Source organism: Schistocerca cancellata, chromosome 10 (assembly GCF_023864275.1).
Source record: "Schistocerca cancellata isolate TAMUIC-IGC-003103 chromosome 10, iqSchCanc2.1, whole genome shotgun sequence".
NCBI lineage: Eukaryota > Metazoa > Arthropoda > Insecta > Orthoptera > Acrididae > Schistocerca > Schistocerca cancellata.
In genome coordinates this window covers 161,193,534-161,221,048 of record NC_064635.1, presented here as the reverse complement: position 1 = coordinate 161,221,048, position 27,515 = coordinate 161,193,534, and the positions used below count along the sequence as shown (strand labels likewise).

Here is a 27,515-nt window from a genome sequence, read left to right as displayed (position 1 = left end):
GGGATGAAGTAGTGAAGGCAGCAGAGGATCAAGTAGGTAAAAAGACGAGGGCTAATAGAAATCCTTGGGTAACAGAAGAAATATTGAATTTAATTGATGAAAGGAGAAAATACAAAAATGCAGTAAATGAATCAGGCAAAAAGGAATACAGACGTCTCAAAAATGATATCGACAGGAAGTGCAAAATGGCTAAGCAGGGATGGCTAGAGGACAAATGTAAGGATGTAGAGGCTTGTCTCACTAGGGGTAAGATAGATACTGCCTACAGGAAAATTAAAGAGACTTTTGGAGAGAAGAGAACCACTTGTATGAACATCAAGAGCTCAGATGGTAACCCAGTTCTAAGCAAAGAAGGGAAGGCAGAAAGGTGGAAGGAGTATATAGAGGGTTTATACAAGGGCGATGTATTTGAGGACAATATTATGGAAATGGAAGAGGATGTAGATGAAGACGAAATGGGAGATAAGGTACTGCGTGAAGAGTTTGACAGAGCACTGAAAGACCTGAGTCGAAACAAGGCCCCGGGAGTAGACAACATTCCATTTGAACTACTGATGGCCTCGGGAGAGCCAGTCATGACAAAACTCTACCATCTGGTGAGCACGATGTATGAGACAGGCGAAATACCCTCAGACTTCAAGAAGAATATAATAATTCCAATCCCAAAGAAAGCAGGTGTTGACAGATGTGAAAATTACCGAACTATCAGTTTAATAAGTCACAGCTGCAAAATACTAACGCGAATTCTTTACAGACGAATGGAAAAACTGGTAGAAGCCGACCTCGGGGAAGATCAGTTTGGATTCCGTAGAAATGTTGGAACACGTGAGGCAATACTGACCTTACGACTTATCTTAGAAGAAAGATTAAGAAAAGGCAAACCTACGTTTCTAGCTTTTGTAGACTTAGAGAAAGCTTTTGACAATGTTGACTGGAATACTCTCTTTCAAATTCTGAAGGTGGCAGGGGTAAAATACAGGGAACGAAAGGCTATTTACAGTTTGTACAGAAACCAGATGGCAGTTATAAGAGTCGAGGGGCATGAAAGGGAAGCAGTGGTTGGGAAAGGAGTAAGACAGGGTTGTAGTCTCTCCCCGATGTTATTCAATCTGTATATTGAGCAAGCAGTAAAGGAAACAAAAGAAAAATTCGGAGTAGGTATTAAAATTCATGGAGAAGAAATAAAAACTTTGAGGTTCGCTGATGACATTGTAATTCTGTCAGAGACAGCAAAGGACTTGGAAGAGCAGTTGAACGGAATGGACAGTGTCTTGAAAGGAGGATATAAGATGAACATCAACAAAAGCAAAACGAGGATAATGGAATGTAGTCAAATTAAGTCGGGTGATGCTGAGGGAATTAGGTTAGGAAATGAGACACTTAAAGTAGTAAAGGAGTTTTGCTATTTAGGGAGTAAAATTACCGATGATGGTCGAAGTAGAGAGGATATAAAATGTAGACTGGCAATGGCAAGGAAAGCGTTTCTCAAGAAGAGGAATTTGTTAACATCGAGTATAGATTTAAGTGTCAGGAAGTCGTTTCTGAAAGTATTTGTATGGAGTGTAGCCATGTATGGAAGTGAAACATGGACGATAACTAGTTTGGACAAGAAGAGAATAGAAGCTTTCGAAATGTGGTGCTACAGAAGAATGCTGAAGATTAGATGGGTAGATCACGTAACTAATGAGGAGGTATTGAATAGGATTGGGGAGAAGAGAAGTTTGTGGCACAACTTGACTAGAAGAAGGGATCGGTTGGTAGGACATGTTTTGAGGCATCAAGGGATCACAAATTTAGCATTGGAGGGCAGTGTGGAGGGTAAAAATCGTAGAGGGAGACCAAGAGATGAATACACTAAGCAGATTCAGAAGGATGTAGGTTGCAGTAGATACTGGGAGATGAAGAAGCTTGCACAGGATAGAGTAGCGTGGAGAGCTGCATCAAACCAGTCTCAGGACTGAAGACCACAACAACAACAACAACAACCATAGACTCGACTTAATTCCTTTGGCCCCTACGAGGACATTGGGCATCCGGGAGAAGTCACCATCCGTCTTTGTCTTTGGCCATTTCCCTCAGTTCTGCCCAGGTCTTCCTAACTCACTTTGATTCCCATTCCACCACTCTTTCATTTACCTCTATACCTGCCTCTCTTCCTTGTTCCTTGGGGATCCATTCCAATGCTTTCTTTTCAACTGCTCCACCTGGCTTTCTCAATGTGTGCCCCAGCCATTTCCATTTTTTCTCAAGTATCTGTTCTTCTATTGGTGTCTGGTATGCTTTTCTCCAGGATCGTCATTACTTATTTTTTCTGGCCACCAGATATTCCATTATGCACCAGAGATGCCTATTTATGAAATTTTGTAACTGTAATGTTATCTACTTTCCAGCTTTCACTGCCACACAGGTCAGCCTTCACATTTTTATTAAAAATATTACTTTTAGTTTTGCATGTGATGTTTCTGTTTTTCCATATTGGATAGAGTTGTATGAAGGCAGCATTTGCCTTCTTTATGTGGTTCTTCACATCATCTCTGGGCTCCACCATCTTCTGTCAGCACACTACCCAGATACAGGAATGAATCGACAATCTCCACTTGCTACTCCCCTACAAGAAGTGGCACTTCCATGTTCCATTTTCATTTCCTTTGTTTTATCCATGTTTATCTTGAGCCCAGCAATCTGTGCTTCTTTTTGCAGTGATTTTAATTTAGCTTTCGTATCTGTCAGCCTTTGAGGTAATAAAACTATGTTGTCTGCAAAAACAAAAACCACCTGACATTCATGGATCCCCCATTGGATTCCTCATCTCCTGCCTGCTGTCTCTCTTCTCATAACTGAGTTAAGGACAAATCGGAAAACAACTGCTGAAAACCCTGCCAAACTCTGGTTGTTGCTTCTATTGAATCAGTGAGACTTCCCTTGTGGAGCACACAACATTTGTAGCCATCATACAGATATTTGATGATGTTTAGAATCTTCTGTAGTATACCGTACTTCCACAACACCTGACACAGCACTTGATGTTTCAGAGAATTAAAGACCTTTTCAAAATAAATGAATGCCAGGTACGTGAAATCCTTTGGTTTGCTCTAATATGACCCTAAGAGTATTAATAAGGTCGACGTAACTGCACAGTGCCTGAGAACTGCCCTGTTCTTTATGCAGTCGATTTTAAACTGAATCTTTAATCCTGTTTAAAATAATTCTCTTGAGGACCTTACTAGGTACTGACAGCAATGTAGTACCATCCCAGTTGTTACAGTCCAACAAATTTTTTTTTTTTTTTTTTTTTGGGGGGGGGGAGCTTTACGACCACTCAACATTTCCACTCCTTTGGGGATTTCTCTTTGAGCCAGATATGCTTCGGCGGGGGAGGAAGCATTTTAACAGTACTTTCGATATTGGCTTTTAAAAGCTCCAATGCTATGTTGCCTATGCCTGGAGCCTTTGCATTTTTTAGGCTTCTCAGAGTGCTTCTAATTTCATCCATTGTGGGACACTGCAGATTTATATCTTGATCTGCTTTGAATTCCTCTGGGACAAAACTTGCCTCTTTCTCTTGGTTGTCTTTACAATTTAACAACTCTTTAAAATTCTCCTCCCATTTCTGTAGCTGTGTCTGTTGGTTTGTAATCACACCCCACCCTTGCTCTTAACTGGTCACATCTAAAGTTCTCCATTGAGCGTCGTTTGTTGATATTGTACACCACCTTTATATTTCCCTGTCTTGTCGCCTCTTCAGCTAACTGTGCCTGCTCATCTATCCATTTCTTTTTATCTCAACTTACCTCCATTTCACTCTGTTTGCTTCCATGTAGTCTTCATACACTTCGATCTTCTGTGCTCTTGTCTTACAAACATTTACCTTTTGTGTTCGTTCTTTCCTGTAGTTAATTTCATTTCATGTCATCAGAGATCCATTCTTTCTTGATGTGCCTTAAATCACAATATGTTCTTCCCAGCATCTAAATAACTGGCTTTAAGTTTTTTCCAGCTTGTTTCAATTCCTTCCTGCATAAAGGTTTTGTTAGGGAGGATCTGGAATGTGTTTTGCAGTTCAAGGGCAAAGCTTTCTTTTATATTTGGTCTTGTAACCTTGCAGATCTATTCCACTTGCAACTATCTCCAACATGAACTGACCTAAAACGAGTGTAACGGTCACTTTCAATGTTCACTCTTCTCTTATTTCTTACATTTAACATAATGTCAAAACTTGCAGCTAATGACTGTGTTTTATCTGATTTTCAGTAATCTGATCTGGCAAGATCCACATTATCTTATGGTATATGTGATGTGGAAACAGTGTGCCTCCAATGACTAGAGCCTGCTCAGTGCGCATATCAGCAGTTCACCATTTTCACTTCTACTTCCAGTGCAGTGTACACCCATGATGTGTTCAAGCCCTCCCCTTTATGCACCAACTTTTGCATTCATGTCTCTAATTAAAATTTTCATGTTTCCACAATTACTTTGTCTCAGGACTCCATTTAGCTCTGAACAAAATGCATATTTTAATTCTCCTTCGGCAACTGCAGTAGGTGCATATCATTGAATAGAAGAGAAATTTTCCTTGACAATCCAGCCGATCAATTGTGTGTTAATTGCATACCTACCATTATTAATTATTTTTCTGGGACAGTCACCATGTTATGAATGATCCCTGACATCATGTTGGAAGAGGATCCATGTTGACAACCAATCGGTCTGAGAATGATATGGTAAGGATGCTGTGAAGTATACAAAAAATGTCTGTCTTCAATACATTGTAAATTTTATTATTAACATTCATAAAAACAGTATTTCATTACAACAATATAAAGCATACCACTATTCAGTCTAATCTGTAAAACTTGTACTTGTTTACTTTGTAAAAATATACCATTTTTGTAAAACAGTAATTTACATGTACTTTATAAAATATACCACCAGCAATATAATCATCACGATAGTCATTTGCTAGAAATAAATCAGCCTCACAAAAGTTTATAACTATACTTGTTTTTGTATCACTTATTTTATCATGTACAGGTGATACTTTGGAATGGAAATTAAGTATGCTAAGTAATTTTCAAGCATTGCCGGCTGGAGCCAGTATAAGGAAACCCTTCACCTAAAGACTAGGTATTCTACAGTCTGAATAGCACCATTATTGAATCACAGAAAAAGCTACAGCATAACAGAGCACACAAAGTACATAGCTTTCACTTTTCATGTAAACAATGTGTACTCTGTGGAAGTTTGATGCAAGTCACCATTCTTTTTAACAATGACAATTGTCTAGATTATTAAAATTTAGTTACTTCAATAAAAATAAACTTGAACTAATTTTCATGCTTTTATTTCTAATATACCTAAATGAAGCTGTACAGTTTTGTATGTCTGGTTACATATTGAAAATTTTCATGCAGGTTATAGCACAGGAGGTGCCTCCTGTGGAGTGTCGTCTCTTTTAACAGGCTTCTTCTTATCACCAGGAAGAGGTGGCAGGTCGTGAAGGCCACACACGCGATTTGCCGGCACAGCCCGATCTGAAAGAATGTCAGGTATGAGGCATGTGTTCATAATGAAAAGCACCTGAACAACAATCTTCTGCTTTCCTGGACCACAAAAATCACAAACAAAATAAACATCACATTCTTCATATATTTATTCTCTCCAAAGAATAAGCTCATCAGACAAAATGTTAGTCATCCCCTTAAACACACTAGTTGTTTTAAACACTGTATAAGGGGTAGAACTGGTAACACATGATCACGTGATCCTCCAACACTGACGTAAGTCATGACAATGGTGTGGCATGTATGTACTGGTCAGTTGCGTGCAATGAGCGCAGCCCGACAGATGGCTCGATGTGGAGGTGTGACATAATGACTTGCTAGTGACCACATGAATCAAACTGCCTAGATTGTTGGAGTATCAACACATGATGTTCCACATACAAACATGGCATAAGAGGGATGATCAAAAAATCCTAACAGACAGGGACTGAAGGCACGTATCACATCACTTCAATTACAACCAATTTCAAATCTGACAGGGATTGCTACAGTTGGTGAATGCAGGCCTCTTTCAACCAGTTTCTGCGCAAACACTGTGAGGGGAACTGCACGAAGTAGACATTTGGTGATAGGTATCTTACAAAAGGACATTGATCACAACGGCACAAAGTTGCACGTCTTCACTGGGCAGAACAACAGAGAAATTGGATGGTAGCTGGCTAGATCTATATCTACAAGTGTTCTCTGCAATTCACATTTAAATGCCTGGCAGCGGGTTCATTGAACCACTTTTAGACTATCATTCCACTCCCAAATAGCGCAGGGGATGGGAGGAGGAGACGAACACCTAATATTTCTGTGTGAGCTGTAATTTCTCTTATTTTATTATGCTAATCATTTTTCCCAGAGTAGGTTGCCATCAACAAAACATTTTTACATTCAGAAAAGAAAGTACATTATCAAAATCTCGTGAAAAGATCTCACTGTAATGAAAAACACCTTTGTTTTAATCATTGCCACCCCAACTCGTGTACCATATCTGCAACAGTCTCCCCTAGAACGTAATAACACCAAAAGAGCTACCCTTCTCTGAACTTTTTCAGTGTTTTCATAGAGCCTATTTGGTACGGATCCCATACCATGCAGCAATACTCCATAAGAGAATAGACAACTGTTGTGAAGGCAATCTTTTTAGTAGACCTTCTGCATTTTCTAAGTCTCTTGCCAAAAAAATATAGTCTTTGGTCTGGCTTCCCCACAACATTTTGTATATGATCACTCCAATTTAAGTTGGTTTAATTGTAACACCTATGTATTTAGTTGAACTGACAGATTTGGTACGATTTATCATAGAACCAAAATTTAATGAATTCATTTTAGTATTCATATGGATAGCTTCACAGTTTTCATTATTTAGAGTCAGTTATCACTTTTCATGCCACGCAGACATCTGGAGGCACATAGTTCAGTGAGACAAGTCAAGTGTGCTGATAGCCCAATGTGGCATTTAACCCAGTATGTGCAGGGTGTCGTTTAGATTGTAAGAGATGATGACTTGGGCCCACTTGTACAGGATGCTGTGACCACAAACCTGGACGAAACTTCCTCGTAGATTAAAAATGTGTACTGGACTTGTACTCGAAAACAGCATCTTAAATTTCGCAGTCAAGTACTTTACTGACTGAACTATCCGAGCATGACCACGAACTGCCCTCACAGCTTTACTTCTGTCAGTACCTCATCTCGTACCTTCCAGAGTTCACAGAAGTGCTCCCGTGAAACTTTCGGGAGTAATGCTCTTGGAAGAAAGGATATTGGAGCCTGGCGGGCTATTTCCAGAAACAATTTTCACACTACAGTAGAGTTCGTTGTTTTTCTTGGGCAAGCGCTTTACCGACTGAGCCAGACAACCATGACTCGCCGCATGTAGGCCCAATTTGACAAGCACTCGAGCCCACTCCTGCAACTTGACTGGTAGTTTATCATCTCTTACCTGGATCTCTATTTGTGCCAAATTTAAAAGAAATCTGAGTGGGTCAGGTGGAGTGATGCATTGAAGAGACATGGAATTACCCACTGGTAACTTCTGGGACTATTTGGAACAGTGAGTGAAATGCAGCACTCAAAATCTCAGGAATTTGGTAGTTCTATGGGACCTAATCATCATTAAATGGCTTTAGCTGGATACGGCAAACCTGAAGAAACTTGTGGGCTCTCTTCATCACTGAATTGAGTCCATTATCAAGGCTAGAGGTGGTACATTACACAGTATTAGCGAGTTGGCTCCTGGGGGCTGACTAATTTTCTTGTCCATCGATCATATAAATGCACTGCAATTGCTAAATATGAGTAGGAATTGGATATATGTCCTAATTTCCTCCTCCCCTCTTTGCTCATCTCCTCCTTCCCTCCCCCCCCCCTCTCTCTTTGCCCATCTCCTCCTACCACCCATATCTATCCTCCTCCTCCAATCCCTCCCTCTCTGTCCCTCTCCTCCTCACCCCCCCCCCCCACTTCATCATCTGTCCATATCCTCTTCCTCCCCCTCCCCCCCCCCCCCTCTGACAATGAGTCTTGTTTATTATTATTGCCGATGAAGCCCCAACTGGAGAAATCAGATGGGATCATTGGTTATGAGATACGAGAGACTTCTCCTGCTGCCCAATCTGTGAGGATAGTACTTTCAATGACAACATTTTGAATACTTTTAATCTGCAAGTGGGTACAATCACAAAGTTTAAGATTGTTCAGATTCCATAGTAGTATTCTAACCATAAGCTAGTAAGCCATAAATATATCTTTCTTGCTTTCTGTTAAAACTGACTGTGAGGAAGAAAACAAAACAGAACATAGCTGTGTATACAATTTTTATTTAAAATTACATATGAGGCATTCTGGCCTGAGCTGTCGGAGTTGACAGTCATGTGCCTGTGAGCTGTGCTTGCTTGTGTGAATCAATGGTGCATGCTTCTCCTTTTATGATGAAGGCTGGTGGAGGGGGAACAAACAGTGAGGTCACAGGTCCCATTGGGTTTGGGAAGGATGGGGAAGGAATTTGCCCATGCCCTGTCAAAGCAACCATCCCGGTATTTGCCTGAAGCGATTTAGGGAAATCACAGAAAATCTAAATCAGGATGGTCGAATGCGGGTTTGAAAAATTATCCTCCTGAATGACGAAGGCTAAGGCTGAAAGCTTATATGTAAGTGTTTTTTAATTGTGCCTGTCTGCAACTTAGCTTGTTATCTTTATGGTGAGTAGTGATCTATCTTTTCTTACATTATTGAAATAAAGAGAAAGAATACACACAGAAGAAACAATTTGTCTAATGCTTTAAATGACCTGCTATTGTAATTAAAACAGACTGCAAGAAAGAAAATAAAACCACACAGTTCCATTGCCATCAATTTTAACAGAAAACCTGTACAAAGTTGTTTTAAAAAATACAGCCTGTATCTGTCTAAAAGTTTGTTAAAGCCTCATGTAAAAATCTGTAAACTGATCAAAAACTTTTTTGTATTTTTGGTAACAATGAGTTCAATGTTTCTAATATGCAGTTATCTGAAACTCAAAGTCTTTGCTTTGTTGGCCATTTGAAGTGTTCATCAGAGTCTGTTGCTGGACTACTTAAAAGATATTCTTTTGGCAACAAGGGCTAGAATGTACTCTTTTAAAGTCATAGTTCAGAAAATATGCTGATAATAAGATCTGCAAATACAGACTCTCTCTTGTGGAGTTGCTAGTCTCCCAACGGGGCGGGCATCTCCACAAGTGGCGGGTAGAGGAATACTCACCAGATATGGTGGGTATCCAGGAAATAAAATAGATGGAGTGGATCAAAACTAGTGGCTGCTGCCTGGTAGCAAAATACTAGGTTATCAAAGGCTAAAGGAAGAAAACCTTGAGAATAAATTAGCTGCTCCCCCAGGTTGGGGGTTGTGCAGTGAGCCAGCTCCTCACTCGCGTGAAAAAATTAAAATGCTAGAAAACCGAATAATATTCCTCAGAAAAACTCTTGGGCAATGAACTGATGAAGAAAAAAGGAAAATGACATTTGGATGCTAGAACATGCAAGGTATCTACACAAAACTAAATATACTACCAACAGAACTTGACATGTTCAAAATGGATGACAACGTACTCTCGAAGACCCAGAGGAAAGGCAAAGGAGAACAACAATTTGGTAATTATGTACATATTTGGAGTGGGTGTCTTAAGTGATAAGAGCCAAAGCAGGAGTCTCCATTATGATAATGAAATCATGGAAAAACAGAATCACAAATTGGAAGTTTACTAATGACTGTATTATTTTGGTGGAAATGACTATTTGCCAAGGAAGTTGTAATTATTGGAGAAAGTTACTTTCTGGACAGTCCTTACAGAGACTGTAGAAAAAAATCCCAAGAAGGAAGGAAGTGATTATCATGCAGGATATGAATGGAAGAGTAGGAATTATAGAATCGTATACGATAGTGGGAAAATATGGAGAGACAGAATATAAGACAATGGAGAATGATTGGAATTTGTGAACCGTGTTATCTGAAAATTATCAACACATTTTTTACACACAAGGATATTCATAAATATTCTTAGCGACATAATACTAGAGAACTCCGTTCTATAATAGATTATATTGTCATTAGACAGACAAGTAGTTTCAAGACAACAGATGTTAGATCTTACAGAGGAACCACTAAGGATCAGACCATTACCTAGTGAAAATGACAAGTTTTTGGCCATGGAAGAATAAAAAGAATGATACTAACAACACTAAAACAAATTGTGCTGAGAAAGCTCGAAATCTACACTTCAATGCTGAAAGTGTATGCGATGAAAGCATATAAACATTCTTTGCTGCCAGACTGGAAAGGACATAAAAAGAATCATTTGAAGAAAGTACAGATAAAATATATGAATACTAAAAACTAATGTTATAAATATAGCAACAGAGGTGCTGGGCACAAGAGAAAACAACCACAGCTGTACAGCAGACTGACAGTCGGATGAAATAGAGGTGGCAATTAAAGAAAAGAGAAACGCATTTAATCAATGGCTGGATTATAAATTGGGAGCAACAAGAACAATGAACAAGGAAAAGAAGAACAAAGCAATGAAAAAATAAGGACAGCAAAGAATATAGCTTGGGGAAGGGCAAGTGCCAATGTCAATAGCAAACTAGGATTTGGGAGAACGAAAGAAGTGTGGTCAGTATTAAAAGAGCTTCAACAAGGGATGAAAGTCAAAACCAATGTTTAACTGACAACACAAAATGAACGAGGTGAATATTTCCAGAAATTATTAAATGAGGATAGAGAATATCTGGAGGAACGAAGAGTGAAAGTGAAGGAACAGCAAGAGAAGGTCCAACTTTTAGAAAGCGAGGTGAGTAAGGTATTAAGAATGGAGAAGAACAGTAAATCACCTGGACCAGGCAGCATCAATACTGAGTTCTTAAAATATGGCGGTGACAAAATTGTGGAACTAATAATGCGGTTATTCAATAAAATGTTACATGGAGATTCAATACCCAAGAAAATTAATACCATATTTAAGTAAATGGCCACAAAAGCTGCTCGAACTATCAAGGTATTTGTGCTGTAAACACATTAAAGAAAATGTTTGGAAAAATAGTTAAAAACAAGCTGTAAATAAATTTCAAAACCCAGGAAGAACAAATTGACTTCACAACTGGTAGATCATGCTTGCACAATATTTTCACATTACAACAGATCTTAGAGAAACATAAGGAGCAATCAAAAAACATAGGATTAACCTTCATAGATTTAGAAAAAGCATATAATACTGCCCAGAAAACACTACTTTGGAGAGCATTACATATGGTGAACATAAAGGGTACTTTAATTAAAATAATACAAAACATTATATATTTCACAGAAATTTAGAACAAGCAAATATCTGTTACAAGACTGCCCCATGTCACTTACACTATTTAAAAACTATATAGGCATTAGAGACCTGGTCTCGCAAATGCAATGGAATGGGTCTAGAAATTAAAGACTGAGTTTATTTACATCACCTACTATTTGCTGGTGGTCAAGCAGTTATAGCACAAGACGGGGAGGATTCAAATTATGGAATACAGGAACTGGGGATTGAAGATTAATAATCTGCAAACAGAATACTTTACCAATGATTCAGGTGACTTATACATAGAGGGGAAAGAGAAGTAAGAATGTCAATACTTTATTATTTGGTTTCCATTTAAGAGGCAGAAGGGAAATCAGAGGCAGAAATTAATAAAGATTTAGCAGTGGAAGGAAGCTCACTGGGATGCTCAACTTAATCTTATGGAGCAGAAATGTAATAAACCTAACCAAAAAAATCATATATAAATTGATATTAGAGAGCATATTTATGTATGGAGTTAAGACAAGGACTACTAGTCTGAACCACACAAAGAAAAATTACAAGTGGTAGAAATGGACTTCTGGAGAAGACCAGCTGAAATGTATACATAAGAGAGAATAAGAAATGATGAAATAATGAAGTGAATGTAAGTAAGTGAAAGAACACATGTTATGATGGATAGAAGGAAGTTACAATGATACAGGCATGCAAGAAGAATGGAGGAAGCCAGAATACCGAAAATGATCCTGGAATGGGAACCAGAGGGAAAGAAGAGAAGAGGACCCCCTATGCCAACCAGGAAGCAAATTTTCAATTCGCAAGGGGAAGACCTTGCACAGAGGAAGAAGATGCACAAGATCAAAACAGCTGGAGGGGCCTGAGGAGATCAATTAAGATCTTATGTAACAATGTAATAATTTCCAGGTATTTGTTATGTTGGAGATAAACCTTTGTATAAAGGAAAATCTCAATAAATAAATAAATAATAAATATGTATACTGTGTGTGGAAGATGTTTGTGCATATGTAGTATTCACGGAGAGTAGTAGCACGTTTTTAACACAAAAAACATGCCAAAGATAATCTAAAACATTTTTAGGATTATTTTTTGCAGTGATAAGTACATATCACTAACATGTGGAGTTTTGCTGATTGAAAATGAAAAGCATGCCTGCAAATTTTACTTGTCTTTAGAGTTACTGGCCACCCACAGCACTCCCAGTGAATGTCACAAACCAGCATTGTCGTGAAAGGCAGATCCAGGCAATTGTTGAAACTACCATTTTCATTTTTTTATATAACAAGTAATACGAAACATTTTACAGAATTTCTATGATGTGTGGCATATTTTCCGAAACATGTAGGTTGTGGTGATGATGATGATATGGGTTTAGGAGGCACTCTACATCACTGTGATCAGCACCCTGACAAAGTCATCATGCAAATCTCGTCGGTGGGAACAAAGGCTGCTCACACATGTGGAGCAGTTTATAATGTATTAAAGTCTGCCACCCTTCCCCACCAATTTAGGGACGAGACCTGACAATTCACAAAATTTCACAACCCTTCTAACACTGGAATTGGTATCTGCAAGGATGGTGGGCTGATCTCCAGCGAGACTGAATGCTGCTCTAATATCAGTATCTAGGATACACGTAGCCACAAAACGCTGAACTGAAAGTGGAACACCACAATCTTCACAGAGTGGTGGATCCTCCTGCCGAAGGAGGAAGCCAGGTGTTAAAGAGCTATGCTGATGCGCAGTCTGGTAAGCAGAACCTCCTTCCAGTGGTGAGGCTGACATGAAGCCCGCCAAGACTTTGTGGTCGATTTGAGTGACTGCAGTTTGTTGTCTGTCACCTGCAACCATTCAGTCTCCCACGGACACATGATGTGCCTGTCAGAAAAGGAGATTACAGCATGCAATGGGGTGGGGCATTGGTGATGTGCTTGCAGTGAACTGAGAGAGTCTGAACAGAGAAGTAACCTTGTATGGTAATCTTTGTGAAACCTCTCCAGTGCCATCAGAGTGGCATATAATTCCGCATCATAATTTGTAAATTGTTCTGGAAGACGAACATTAAAAACTATCAGGGAAACCAGCAGAACAACAGAGCATTCCTTTGCTGGGATCCATATGTATAAACAATCATAAAACTGTGGCACGTACTTAAAATGGGCGAAAACAAAGTTGTAAAAACAAAATCTGGAGTACAAGTTTTTTTGTACTGTGTCAAGCTTAAATCACTTTGGGCCTCTGAAGACACCAAGGCACAATGTGTTCCATCGCTGGCTGTGTATTTTGATGCCTGATAGTTCCAGATCCTTGAGACAGTCTGTGGCACGTATCGCAAATGGCTCGGTCGCATGGGGCCAATTCCTGAACACCCATTCATAGGTGGGTTGTATCACAGAACTAAATGTCAATGACTGAGGTGACACTCAGATTTTCAGCGCCTGTCGAGCCAAAAGGATACGTCGCTGTATCCAGAGTGGTGGTTCACCAGTCTCTGCACACAGACTCTGAACTGGGCTGGTCCAAAAGGCTCCAGTCAATACCCAAATGCCCTCATGGTGCACAGCATCTAACATCTTGAGGTAGGCAGAATAGGCCGATCTGTAGACCACGCTGCCATAATCTAAGCGTGACTGAACAAATGCCCTACAAAACTGCAGGAGGTGGGACCTGTCAGCTCCCCATGTTTTCCCACTAAGGCATTTCAAAATATTCAATGACTGGAAGCCCGTTGTTCGTGGGGCTTTCAGGTGTGGGAGCCAAGTTAATTTCGAGTCAAATAATACACCCACAAAGTGTGTAGTGTCTTTAAAATGTAAAATACTGTACCCATTGTGAGCACTGGTTGGTTAAAACTTCAACGAGCGTTGAAATTGACACGTAGTTTTCTCAGGTGAAAACTGAAAACCAGTTGTCCTGGTCCAGGTTTCCAGCGTCCTAATGGCCAACTGTAGCTGGCATGTTGTAATCGTCGTCGTAGGATCAGAGAAAGAGTAGAAGATTGCAAAGTCATCCACAAACAAAGAGCATTTGATAGGGTTCCTGACTCCAGGGGAAATGCCACTGACAGCAATGGCAAACAAGGACACTGCCCTGAGGAGCCCCATTCTCCTCAACATAGCAGTCAGACATAGTGTTGTGGACTGACAAGACAGCCCGTCCACAGCGACGGGTAACCGAAATGCACGCGTACACACATGCCGGCTGGCGTGAGGTCTGAAACAGGATACGTGATGAATGCTATAAAGAAAAGTACGTAGCTGCGTTAATACTTAACTTTAATTCATCCTTGTGGTACATCGCTCCTGACGATACAAATAAGACTCTTTCAATACAAGCACTGTAAGGCGAATGGCGCCTTGCTAGGTCGTAGCCATGGACTTAGCAGAAGGCTATTCTAACTATCTCTCGGCAAATGAGAGAAAGGCTTCGTCAGTGTAGTCGCTAGCAAAGTCGTCGTACAACTGGGGCGAGTGCTAGTAAGTCTCTCCAGACCTGCCGTGTGGTGGCGCTCGGTCTGCAATTACGGACTGTGGCGACACGCGGGTCCGACATGTACTAATGGACCACGGCCGATTTAAAGTAGAGATGGGGGATCCGCTCTTGAACTAATTCATAGAGTTGAATCTTTCAAAGGAGTGAACAATCAGTGATTCAGAAAAAAAGAATGGTAGCTCCAAACGTTTACCACGGCAGAGAGAGAGAGAGAGAGAGAGAGAGAGAGAGAGAGAGAGAGAGACGGAGCATATCAGCAGCGCCTCTGCTGGTCAGAGCACAGTGCACGCCACACAACACAGCCAGCGCCGGCCTCTGCCCTGCTTCTACCTTGGCTGCCTTCATTGTGCAGTGCCCCATTGGATTTTGTGTTTCACATATGCCGTGCCGTCTCTGTGCGTCGTCTGCCGCCTGCAGTGTCTGGCGCAGCGTAACTTCGCATCGCACTCTGTCGGCGATCGTTTCAGTCGCACGTCCTGCCCTCTGGGCAGTTGATGCGAGCAACAGGACAGAGAGCCACCTAGCGGATAACATAGGAACTACTTGCAACAACCTGCTCGCAAGGGAACGGACGATTTGTCTCGGAGCGTGTGAGTTCACCGCTCCCCCCCACCCTCGGAACTCGCCCGCTCAACGCTCACCCCACCGTCTCGACTCTAGCCAGAGCGTAGAGAAAAGCGACTCAGGTGTCACTCTGGTCTCTGCGGTCTCAGCTCACGCAGTAATACAGCTCGCGGCTCGACCTGCTCGACTCAGCGCCTCTGCATCGGAGTTCGGTCTACTGGATATTGTTCTTCGTAGTAATACCGCTATGTATATTACATTATTATGTTATGTATACATCAATTGTTTTTATTTTATTTTTCTTTGTTTAAACTGATTAGATTAGGTTCCTGACGACTCCTCTTACTATAGGATTTTTATTAAAGACACTCGAATTTACGCTTTAATTACGAGCTAACCGATAAACGTATCGCAAAATGTGATACAGCAATATTTTCCTTGTTTTATTCTGCGTAAGGCTATATGCAGCACTTTCGTTTTACAGTCAAATTTATATTTTTTTTTCTTATTCTGGTCCGGATTTTGCGATTTTAGGCATCTTCGGAAGGAAACGTTCACTTTAAAAATATATGGCTTGCGATGTATTTGTATGAGGTTAATGAAATTTTAATACATTATAGCCAAATATATTGTTAATGTAAATCTCAAGTTACAACATTTTCCGATCACCCAAAAAACCACGATAGTGCAAAATAAATCAATAATCCAAAACTTTGTCATATCGTGGAAATTTCAATAAACAATACAAAATTCTTACTCATTATCTGTGTTACTTCAAAACAGGATCAAATAAGATCAAAATACAGGTATAGTACTGGAATAAACCAAGTTTAAAGGGCAATGTGCCTTCCATTGATTTTCTATTGTAAATGAGTGGTGAGTCATGAAAAAGAGCTAATTCATTTCAGGGAGTGAACAGTTCTGATCCAATCTCTGAAAAGAACAGTTTTGCCCATCTCTAATTTAAAGCTACCACCTAGCAAGTGTGGTGTCTGGCGGTGACACCACACATAGCATCGGCAACACGATACTGAAAATGCTGGTCCTTGAGAAAGGATTGGATAAGAAGCAGAAGGCATTCACGTAATCCCCAGTCATGAAGTTGGCGAAGGATGTTGTACCACCAAGTAGTGTCATATGCTTTTTCAAGGTCAAAAAACACACAAACCAAATGGTTTCAAGGTGTGAAAGACTCCCATATCATTGTCTCCAGTAGAATTAAGTTGTCAAAGGGTGGAACAGTAGCACCTGAAATGGCACTGGGAGAGGGTCAAGTGACTGTGGGATTCGAGCAGCCAGACGAGACGGCGGTTGACCATGCGTTCAAGAGTCTTACCCACACAACTGGTATGGACGATACTCCAGTAACTGTGAGGGGCACTATGATCCTTGCCTGTTTCCCAGAATGGAATCAATATTGCCTCCTTCCAAGTCATGGGGTACTGTCCATCAAACCAGATATGACTGAAACAAGAGCTTCAGGGCAAAGGTGACAAAGCATGGCATAATGGATCTCATCAGGTCCTGGAGCAGTGTCTCTGGCTGCAGAGAAAGTTGATTCCCATTCCCACATGGAGAATGGAAGATTGTAGACTTCCACGTTATGCGAGAAGAAATTGAGCCACTTTATCTCTGCAGTCCTACGGAACACCTGAAAAGCAGTAGCTTGTCTGGATGACGTAGTAACAGCAAAGAAGTGTGCAGCTAAAACCTGCGCCATATCTTCTGGCATGTACACCAAGACTCCATTACTTGACAGGGCCGTAAGGGGATGTGTACTAACCTTGCCTGAAATCCGTCTTACTGATTCCCAAAGTTGCACAGTGGAAGTGGACCGATTAATGGAAGCCCTCTTCCGTTCTCCTGTCACTTGCCTCGCATGTGCTCTCACAGATCTGAAGGCATGAAGATGGTCAGTAGTTGGACAGTGTTCAGTTCCACAGAGCTGTTTGTCTGGCCCTGATTGCCAAACGACAGTTGTTATTCCACCAAGGTACAGGCCGTCGTCTAAGGTGGTTACTAGACCCGAGGATGGACTCTGAGGTAGCTCGTTGGATCTCACAAATGATATGGGCCATCACTTCTTGTGCACAATCATTTTGTTCAAAACTAGCCTGTCAACTGTACTGTAAGAAATTTGACCTTTGTATCATGCACTGTGTGGTCTCCTATCGGCAACTGTCCTAGTTGACCGACGGATCCACACTGGGAAGTGGTCACTAGAATGTAAATTTGCATTCACTTCCCACTGAACTGAGTCTGCAGTGTCTGGGGAACAAAACCAAAGGTCAATGGCTGAAAAGTGACCCTGAATTTGTAGAAAAATGTGTCATCTGACCTGCATTCAGAAGGCAGATACTCTCAGAATGGACAAGTCACTCCATCATCTGACCCGTGGAGCAAGTGGTAACCGAGCCCCACAGCACATTGTGTGCAGAGAAGTCCCCCACAAGAAGGAATGGGCTTGGGAGTGCCCGGAAGAGTTCTGCCAGTGCATCTGCATCTAAAGCATCATTAGGGAGAAGGTACAAACAACACACTGTGATATTAAAGGGTGCGAGAACTTTCACAGCAATTGCTTGCATGGTTGTCGTAAGAGGGTCAAGGAGAGGAGTGGCATCTGTCACCTATGAAAACAGCCATTCCACCTTTAGCCCTGTCTTCAGCAGAATTGTCCTCCTTGTATAGGTAGTTCCGTAATGCAGTTGTGTTGGTGACTAAGATGTGTTTCTTGTAAGCATTTGCAGAACAGTTTCTCCTGGACCAGTAGCTGCAATGCTTCCAAATGGGAGCGATATCCTTCAAATTCCACTGCAATACAGAAGTCTCTGTGGAAGCCAGGTTAGTGCTGGTCGTTCTTGTCTTCCTCCCTCAGAGGCAGTGATTTACCGGAAGGTCAGAGGAAACATTAGCTGGTTCCTCGCTCTCCGGTTCCTCCGATTGGAAGTCCATATCCTAAAGAGCATAGTTCCCATCAGAAAGGGGAGCCCTCGCCAGTCCGAAGGTTAAACAACCACTTTCTTGGACTTAGAACTATGTTTTTGATGGACATTTTTCTTTACTGGTGGGAGGAGGTGGTTGCCTGGGTTGTGGGGATGGCTCAGTTGGCTTCTGATGTTGGGTAGTGGAATGTGGCTTAGGTGGTAAGCCTATTGCCAATGGCTTCCGAATGACTTCAGTTTCAAGTGGAGCATTTCCCCACACAGGTACATAGACAAGTGCATGTGCTCGTAATTGAATCTATGGTCTTTGTTTGTGTGGAGGAATCACATTTAGCGATTGGCGTCTCAAGGGCTGATGCAAAAGAAGTAGCGAAAACCGGTGGTTGCATAGCTTTGAAAGCTTTTTTAGCTTCACCACAGGGCATGTGTCTCTTTACTCCTGAATTTTCCTCTCCTCATTGTAAACCTCAACTTTCTGCTCCATACTGGGTGATCTCTGGAGCAGTTAACACATTTCAGAGGAAGTGTACAAGAATTGCCTGATTCTTGAGCTGAGTCTCCACAACTGCCACACATAGCCTTCCCATTACATCCCAGCTGGTTATGACCAAATCGTTGACATTTGCAGCATCGCATTGGGTTAGGAACAAATGGGTGAACCTTAAGCTGGATATAGCCTGCAAGGATGTGTTCAGGTAACTCTGGAGTACTAAAAGTTAGAATAAATATTGCCGATTTTTCCAATTTGCGATCGACTCTCCTCATACAGTTCTGCAGTTCCGTGGCACCCATATTTTTCCATTCATCACGTAACTCCACGGGGTCCACCTCCATTATATCGGAGCCTTACTAAAATTAAGGGCGTTATGCAACTCAGCCTTGACTGGGTAGTCACCTAAGGCCTTATGTCCCAGAAGCTTAGATATTTGGTTTGAATTAGCAGTTTCAACTAGAAGTGTTCCATTACGAAATCGTTTGACACTTTTTTAGAAACCCTGCGATACCTTCAAATGCCTTGTGAATATAGAAAGAGGAGATCTTGTCAAAGGTTCCCCTGTTCACTTGATTACAATGAAAGTGTTATGGCACACTAATGTCCTGTTACTATGATTCCAAGATTTATTTTTGGGAAGACTCACAAACCAAGCTCTCTGAGGATTGGGTGTAGGTACTATCTGACGGTACACCCATCCCGCCAGGAGTATTAATTTGACAACACTGTTCCACAGAGATCCCACGAGATTCTAGGGAAACAACCGTTGACCCAGGCACAGCCCTGCATGCCTGAGCAAATCTTATACAACTTGGGGGTGGCAGGTACCCCAGAGGTTACCCACTAGATATTGTTTTACCTCAACAGCCATTCACCTCATCAGCACGTAGCACACCTTGAGGTTGAGGATTTTTTTATAGAGGTGTGTACCTTCCTCGCAGTCCAGGCGGCGAAGCCAAGACCTCCATTGTCCGAGACATACAACATTCCACCGCCGCAGCGCACGGTGGTCGCTGAAGTATGCCTACAGCTTACCGTGATACAGGGCTGTCAGTGCTTACCAGTCACCAGCTCAGGAACCCTGGAGTCACCAAGCCCGTACTCAGCCAACGAATGCTGAGCCCCTGAGGGGAAGTGAGATGTGCTGTCTTTCTATGATAGTATACTAGAGAATGTGTTAAATGTAAATGACCTTGTGCAGCTGTGACAATAAATGAGTACTGGCTTACATCGGTGATTGAATTCTGAAATTAGGAGTGTTATTTTTCAGTCTTTATTGCCACTGATGAACACCTCTGAAAGAAGTATACATATCTGGAATCACTAAATTAAAAAGAATATTTCCAACACTGGAACTTGGGAAGAGATGTATCATATCGGAAATATGTGTAATACTGCAGGCTACTAACCAAGGAGCACTTTTAAGTCATATTTCTTAATGAAAAAGATAAGTAGAACTGTTACTAGCCTTACAACTTGCACATGAGGAAGCACCTACACATTCTTACAAGTGTAACAAACTAAATGAGACCTACCCTTGGCACTGGATCATTAGTAGCTTTGTTAAAAAGGTCAACCCTACTGACTAGATTATTTTTGCCAGGTTTGCTAAAAACTAATGTCTATTTGCTAAAATTGTAACAAGGAAATAATTGTTTACAAGCATTTTAAATGTTGTGTGCATCCTAAAGAATGTAACCACTAGCTCTCATTAATAATATAAAATCCGTCTAAACAAGCTGTTAGAGGCTGCTTTTGAATGCAAGTTGAAAAGGGAAATCAACAACAAAACACAACAAGTAACGATCTGTAGATACAACAAGAAACATACACTGCTGTCATACAGCTAGACATCGGACACTGCTGAAAATGGATAATATGCTTGTACTGACAATTATAAAAAGAAAGGTTACTACACACTGTAAAGATGACGTGCCGAGTTGCAATCAAGTACAACAAAAGACTTGTTAAGTTTTTGGCCGAGCCTTCTTCAGAAAACAAAGGAAACACACACACACACACACACACACACACACACACATTTATACAAGCAGGCACACTTTACCCACGATGACTTTGGAAAAAAAGCTCAGTGTATAAAAGTCTTTTCATTGTGTCCGTCTGCAACTCAATGTATCATCTTTACGGTGAGTAGCAATCTTGTTGATATTTCTACCAGGACTTTTCACTGTTTCATATGATTATATATTTACCCTTCAGGACAGTCAGCACTATTGCTCCTTAGCTCTTGTCTATTTCTTTGTGTAACACACTCTATTCAGATGCAGCAGACTGAGTAACTGCATCAGTTATATTATCTGATATTATTTTCAAGTCTGAATTTTAATAGTAATAAGGACTACTTGTATAATTTTCTTACACCCAGAAATGATATTGGATACTGAATATGAGCTTGAACATACTACAGTCACTACAATAGAGGAATACTCCATTTACAACATACTAGGGTTGAATGAAGAGTAATGCCTTCATCTTCGTTAATTGGGTTTGGGTGGGAATATTTTAATACATCAAACACAGAAATAATTCTTAGAATGTGATCTTTAATTACCAATGCTCATTTTTCCACATAATCACCAGCCAATTGGATACATTTTGCCAATGATTAACAAGTTTTCTGACGCCGTCATGGAAGAAGTTGACACACTGTTTCCACAACCATACTCTCACAGTTCTCAACGTCTTCATCAGAAGCATAATGATGTCCCCGCAGATCGTCTTTCATTATCGGGAACAGATGAAAGTCAGATGGTGCTAAATCTGGACTGTATGGAGGATGCCGTACGGTAGTGAGATTCAGTCTCGTAACGTTCTGCTGTGGTGGCATGTGAAGAGTGTGGTTTGGCATTGTCAAGCTTCAGGAAAACATTTTCCTTTTTTGATTTTGCCAATTGTGCTTGCAATTTCTCTCTGAGTGATATGACAATCACCCTGGATCAATCTGTCAACATTCTGCTTGTGAAATTTGGTGATTGCTGTCACGGGACTTCCAACTCTTTGTTTGCCATGCAGGTCAGATGTTCTTGCCTCAACATCTTTTAACTTAGTCACCCAATGACGCTCAGTACTCACATCAACACAATCACCATAAACTGCTTTCATTCTCTGATGAATCTCCTTAGGGGTGACACCCTCTGTTGTCAAGAATTCAATGACTGCACATTACTTATATAGCACTGAGCGACTGTCTGTGCTGGCCGGAGTGGCCGAGCGGTTCTAGGCGCAACAGTCTGGAACCGCGTGACCGCTACGGTTGCAGTTTCGAATCCTGCCTCAGGCATGGATGTGTGTGATGTCCTTAGGTTAGTTAGGTTTAAGTAGTTCTAAGTTCTAGGGGACTGATGACCACAGCAGTTAAGTCCAATAGTGCTCAGAGCCATTTTAACCATTTTTGAACTGACTGTCTGCGCAGAGTTCCATACTTTACACTGTAGCAACACAACCGTTCAACGCTAAGGCTTCCCACCAACTGGAGCTGTAGAGAAGATACTACAGAACAAGCCAGTACCTGCCACATACCAATGCTGCCAACTGTTGAAGAGTTACGAAGGTGGAAGCATTACTTTTCAGTCAACCCTCTTAAATAAAACAGCAGCTGAAAATAAATTTCAGAAACAAGACTTTGTATATTAAATACAGAGCAACTAAAAGAATGAGATTCCGGATTTTTCAGTAATACTGAAAATATGCACACTGATTGAACATAATGCAATCAAATGTTGTCTGTTAAGTTGATCTCAAAACTAAAGATGAATATTATGATAGGAACAGGTGGTTATAACTCAACTGGTGTTCTGAGTTGTGCAGTACGGACTGCATACATTGCAGAGTGCAGAAACAAAAGATATGTGCATCAATCAGTGCATTCACAGAGTTCATGAAGAAATAACAGTCACACTTTCTGCCACCAGCTGAAAATATGGCGCTGTAAGCAGTCAGTATGTGGTACAAATGCAGGAAAAGTGGGGGAATGATCAAACACGTGGCACGTTTATTAGGATAGGCTCACAAGTCACAACATGTGTGCAATACGGTCTCCCAACACAGCAGTATTCTGCATCCAAAACATGGCATGGTTGACAGTTGTTCGCAGCATATCCGGAGTAATCAGAACAATATGTCATCATATGCAATCATTCAGATCAAGAAGAGTCCAGGTATACCCTTGATAGACACGATCTCTCAGTTTTCCCCACAACCAGAAGTCACATGGATTTAGGTCAGGGTATCTGGAAGGCCACACATCTGGAAATGATGCTGATATAAATCAAGGTTCCCCAAAGCAAATCTTTCATGTGGCAGGTGACATCTGGTGGGGTCCCATCTTGTATGAAAATAACTGTGTGGACTGCTACATTCTCGCAAAGCTGGAATCACATGTTGCACAAGGAAGTCATTATAACAGGCAGATGTCACTGCATACCTAACAGACCCACAAGGTGTCATCTTCTCGGAGAAACAGATAGGGTATGAAGGAACTTGTGAAACCACACCACACAGCCACATAAGCTGAGTGCAATAGATGTTCCTGCAAAAATGTGGTGGAGTAGAACCTCATATGTGACAGTTCTGTGCATTCATGACCCCATAGAGTAAAATGTGACTTGACCATCCAAAAAATATTCCCCGACCACATGTCATCCAGTTTTACGTGTGCCAAAACATGAAGAGCAAAGTCATGGTGTTGGAACCTGTGTTGGGGCTTCCTTTTGTGGACATTCTAAATCTTTTAGAGATACCAGTGTAAAATGCACCACAACATATTTTGAATTGTAGACCGGGGAAGAGAGAATTCCTTTGATGCAGCTCGAGCACTGGCTGCAGAATTTGAGGCATGTGCTGCAAAGCTGGCCATAGCTGCAGCAATTTCATCAACAAGTGCCATGGGCCGCCTTCTTCTCTGTGTTGTACCACCTAATTCACTTGTTTCTTCAAATTTCTTGATAATATTTTTTAGCCCATTTATTGGCATGGAGCCCCTTCGCAGCAGTTTCTGTCAGCGGAATTCGTGCAGACAACCAGGATACTGACGTCAAAATGGGACACATTTCAAATTCTGACTGCTTACAGTGCCATATATTCATCTGGTGGTGGAAAGTGGAACTATTATGTTCTCAGCATACTACTTGAGTGCACCGATTAATAAACACACCTACAGTGTTTCAGTGTCCCGTGATGTACACAACCTACACTGCAGCATTTAGAACACTGTTAGTTTAATTGTAGCCACCCAATATAATTACCATTACTGAGATTTATAACTAGTTATTTCAAGTTGAAACTTATTGTCTGGACAAAGCTGGCATACATTTACTGGTCAACAAATACATTCCAGATCACCCTGTAACCTCAGTCATTGAGCCACATTGGTTAGTTTAACAAAGAATTAACTGCAGGGTCTTATGTCAGAATGAACCAACTACAGATTTTGACATTTTGAGTTTTCCATGGCAGCTGATGTTGAATATCGTAAATATTGATGTGGTAAACTGATCGAAGACTATGGTCACACAATGAGGAACATTTATCATGTTTGCATTTCTGACGTATGTCAAACTGACATATTTCTGGCGCGAAAGTGTACTGAATACATTGACTAGATATGGGACAAAATTCTAGATGTAAGGTTATGAGACAAATGACTGTGATGTTGATATCTAGGGTGATTCTAATGATTATACATGCCATCTTACGATCAATCAGTAAGCAAAGGTTACACTTAAAACAATACAAGCTTGGGTAAAAAAGGTGTAAAATGTTCTCAAGTTGCTTACAGCCATATGAAATTAAGGTCACAATTTGAACATGCAGCATGCAATTGAATCAGCTAATAACATGAAGGTGTTCTCTTGTACTATCTAGGGAGTCAAGTGAGAACTGTACAGTGGAAAGCACACACCCATGCATACGGATTCCTTCATAAGTGATTGTTACAGCTGATGAACATTGAGAACATCACGAACATGAGGAACATAGTTGGTGCACTTTAGCATACAAAAATTGTGAAAGATTTTTTATTAAAAGTCACAGTCATCTACATAAGAAACTCAGAAAATAATCAAAACACGCAGAGCTAAAAACCAAAACTTTCATATGGTGGAGTTTAACACCAGTTAAAGAAACTTGAAGAAGTTGCTGGAAAAACTGTAGCTTAGATGAACACAAAATACATCACAATCAGCAAATGTAAGCCGAATGTAATTCAGCTTAAGGACCTTAAATTCCCCACAGAAAAACCACTTATGAATGTAAAGAAGAATGCCCTGGAGTCAATGCTGTGCTACGTTCCCCCTGTTCACTATGATTTTTAACCAAATTTACCAAATGTTACTCTGAGTGTTCGAGACTCTAATGATCATGAAATGTCAGTAGATTAGTGAGTATCCTCAAAATTCTATTCAAAGACATTGTCTCTTAATAGTACACAAACACTGGTCTTGGTCAAATGAAACATAACTGTTGTATGAGTAACATCTATACTAAGATATTATTAATGTTCAATTTTCATTACACTTAATTGTAAAGGCTATAATTTTTCAGATCTGTAGTGTGTGTGACTTGTGTGAAAAGCAAATAAATGACATTGAATATATTCTAGGAATCTGCTGAATGTCAGTTATTATCCACAATACCTCAACTGATTTTGTAGATGAATATCTCCAAACATGCATTTTGTTGTTTGACCACTCTGGCATATGATCCTCCAACTGCAGTTCAATTATAAAGATTCCTGATGTTGCAGGAACTGCTGTTCTGTTGTCATAATTATTCAGAAATTTAGAAAATAAATTAGCAACTTCAGTAGGCCGCACCTCCAAATCGAAACAAAGTTGGTCCATTGTAATATGAGACACAATTTAGGTCGAATGAATGACGATACAGCTACAGCAGTTTGGTTCGAGTCTTAAGCATAGCAGTTAAGCTTTACCAGGTAGCCATTGCTATGCGTCAGGCGCTCCGTCCGTATTTATTTGGGTACCCTTCCTTTTTCACATGCTTCGTCTGGTTTGAATCGATTGCTTAGTTTGCTTTGATCTGATAATTGCCATTTTCTTTGTTATAGGTGTTTACATCACTCTTAAGCTGAAAATGCATTACTGTACTGTGTCATGCATTGTTTGTCGCATTCTGATAGTGTGTGTTTACGGCCTGTCGCGGCTCACGGCATGGCATGCTTTTGTGCGTGCTTCTCATTAGCGAAACAATGGCAAGAGACTGCTATTTGTTGTTACTTACACTGCTGCTTTCTTTGATAATGATCAACAAGAACCAAATAATAGACTGCGTATGATAGAACATGTTCTGAACGAGAGTTAGGTTAAAATTTTTCTCCGTTTGAAAATCTGTGCGGCTGCTTCTTTAGTACATCAAATTCTGCACAGAAATTACTCATCTTAGGTTTAAAAATCTAGTCAGTTGCCGTGCTTCATTTCTGACTGTATCACTATTAGGCATAAGAATAATACGAATATAAACATGACATGATACGTATATTCTTCCGCGTTTGCTGTTGTCTCACTCTAGTTTCGTAATTTATTAGGCAGACAGGATTTAAATGAGATAGCAGCAAACATGAAAAATATGTGGCAAAATATTTATATTCGTATTATTCTTATGGTGAAGAGAATACTGCATGTGATTCACATTTCATCAGGTTCCTATTAGCAACCATCTCTTCTCACAGGTAGGAAAAAATTGAGAACGTAGAGTTGGCCATATTGACAAACATCCCAAACAGTCTTGCCAGTCAGATTTTCGTAGTACATTGAAATTCTGCTACATTCGAAGATGAACAATACGGAATTTGTATTTACTTCGTTGGATAATGTATGAAAATGCAGTGGTCGAAACTCAGGGCGGAGAAAAAAAGCTCGTCTTGCACCCTTCTTTTTTTTTTTTTTTTTTTTTTTTACTGGCGCAGAGGTTTTGGCGCCAGTATTTATCTTTGTGCCTACAAAGCTTGCCTGTGTAGCGCTACATATATTCGACGGCAGAAGTTAGTTGTGGCGGCACCTACCAACATTTTTCAGAACTTCCGCTTGCTTTGCACTTGATTCTAAGCCGCAGCCGGTTTTTTGGATTACAAAAACCGAAAAAAAGTGCGGCTTAGATTTGAGTAAATACGGTAGGTCAAAATGTAAACAGCACGTCTGCAGCAGCCAAAGAATTAAAAGTGTGCACTGACATTTCATTAGTAATGGATCTTCTCCCACACAATTCAACACAATCTCCTCAAATTTTACTACACTAACAGTTCTTTCTCGAGAACCTGGGTTCTCAAGAATCCAGTTTCTCACAACACATTCTTTCACTTAGGACAACATCCGTCCTAAAGCCTTGGTCTGTTTACTCATTCGGCTTTCCAGGCACTACATCCAGCAACACCATAAATTTAAACACTCATCTCCAAGTTTTTGAAAGGATTAATGGTCCATTTTCATTAACCAATCATGAACTGTAAATAGAACGAACACAATGTGCATACAGCATAAATGATTGTGCATTGTTTACCAAGTTAGTGCCACCTAAGTTGGTGCGACAGGTAGACACTTGTTATGAAACTTAAGTAGTTTACAAACCCGGGAGTACCCCAGTTCAATTCTTCCACCACTGCAGAA

At 40.6% G+C, this 27,515-nt stretch overlaps 1 protein-coding gene across 2 annotated transcripts in view; it reads right to left on the bottom strand.

Moving 5' to 3' along the window:
- Positions 1 to 4,980: 4,980 nt before the first annotated feature.
- Positions 4,981 to 27,515, bottom strand: part of LOC126106876 (persulfide dioxygenase ETHE1, mitochondrial) — a 54,683-nt gene continuing 32,148 nt past the window's right edge. For both annotated transcript variants that reach the window (XM_049913276.1, XM_049913275.1), the window contains one exon: positions 4,981 to 5,531. In XM_049913276.1, coding sequence (XP_049769233.1) covers positions 5,413 to 5,531 — 119 coding nt within the window. In that variant the 3' untranslated portion in view covers positions 4,981 to 5,412. The remainder of the gene's footprint in view (positions 5,532 to 27,515) is intronic.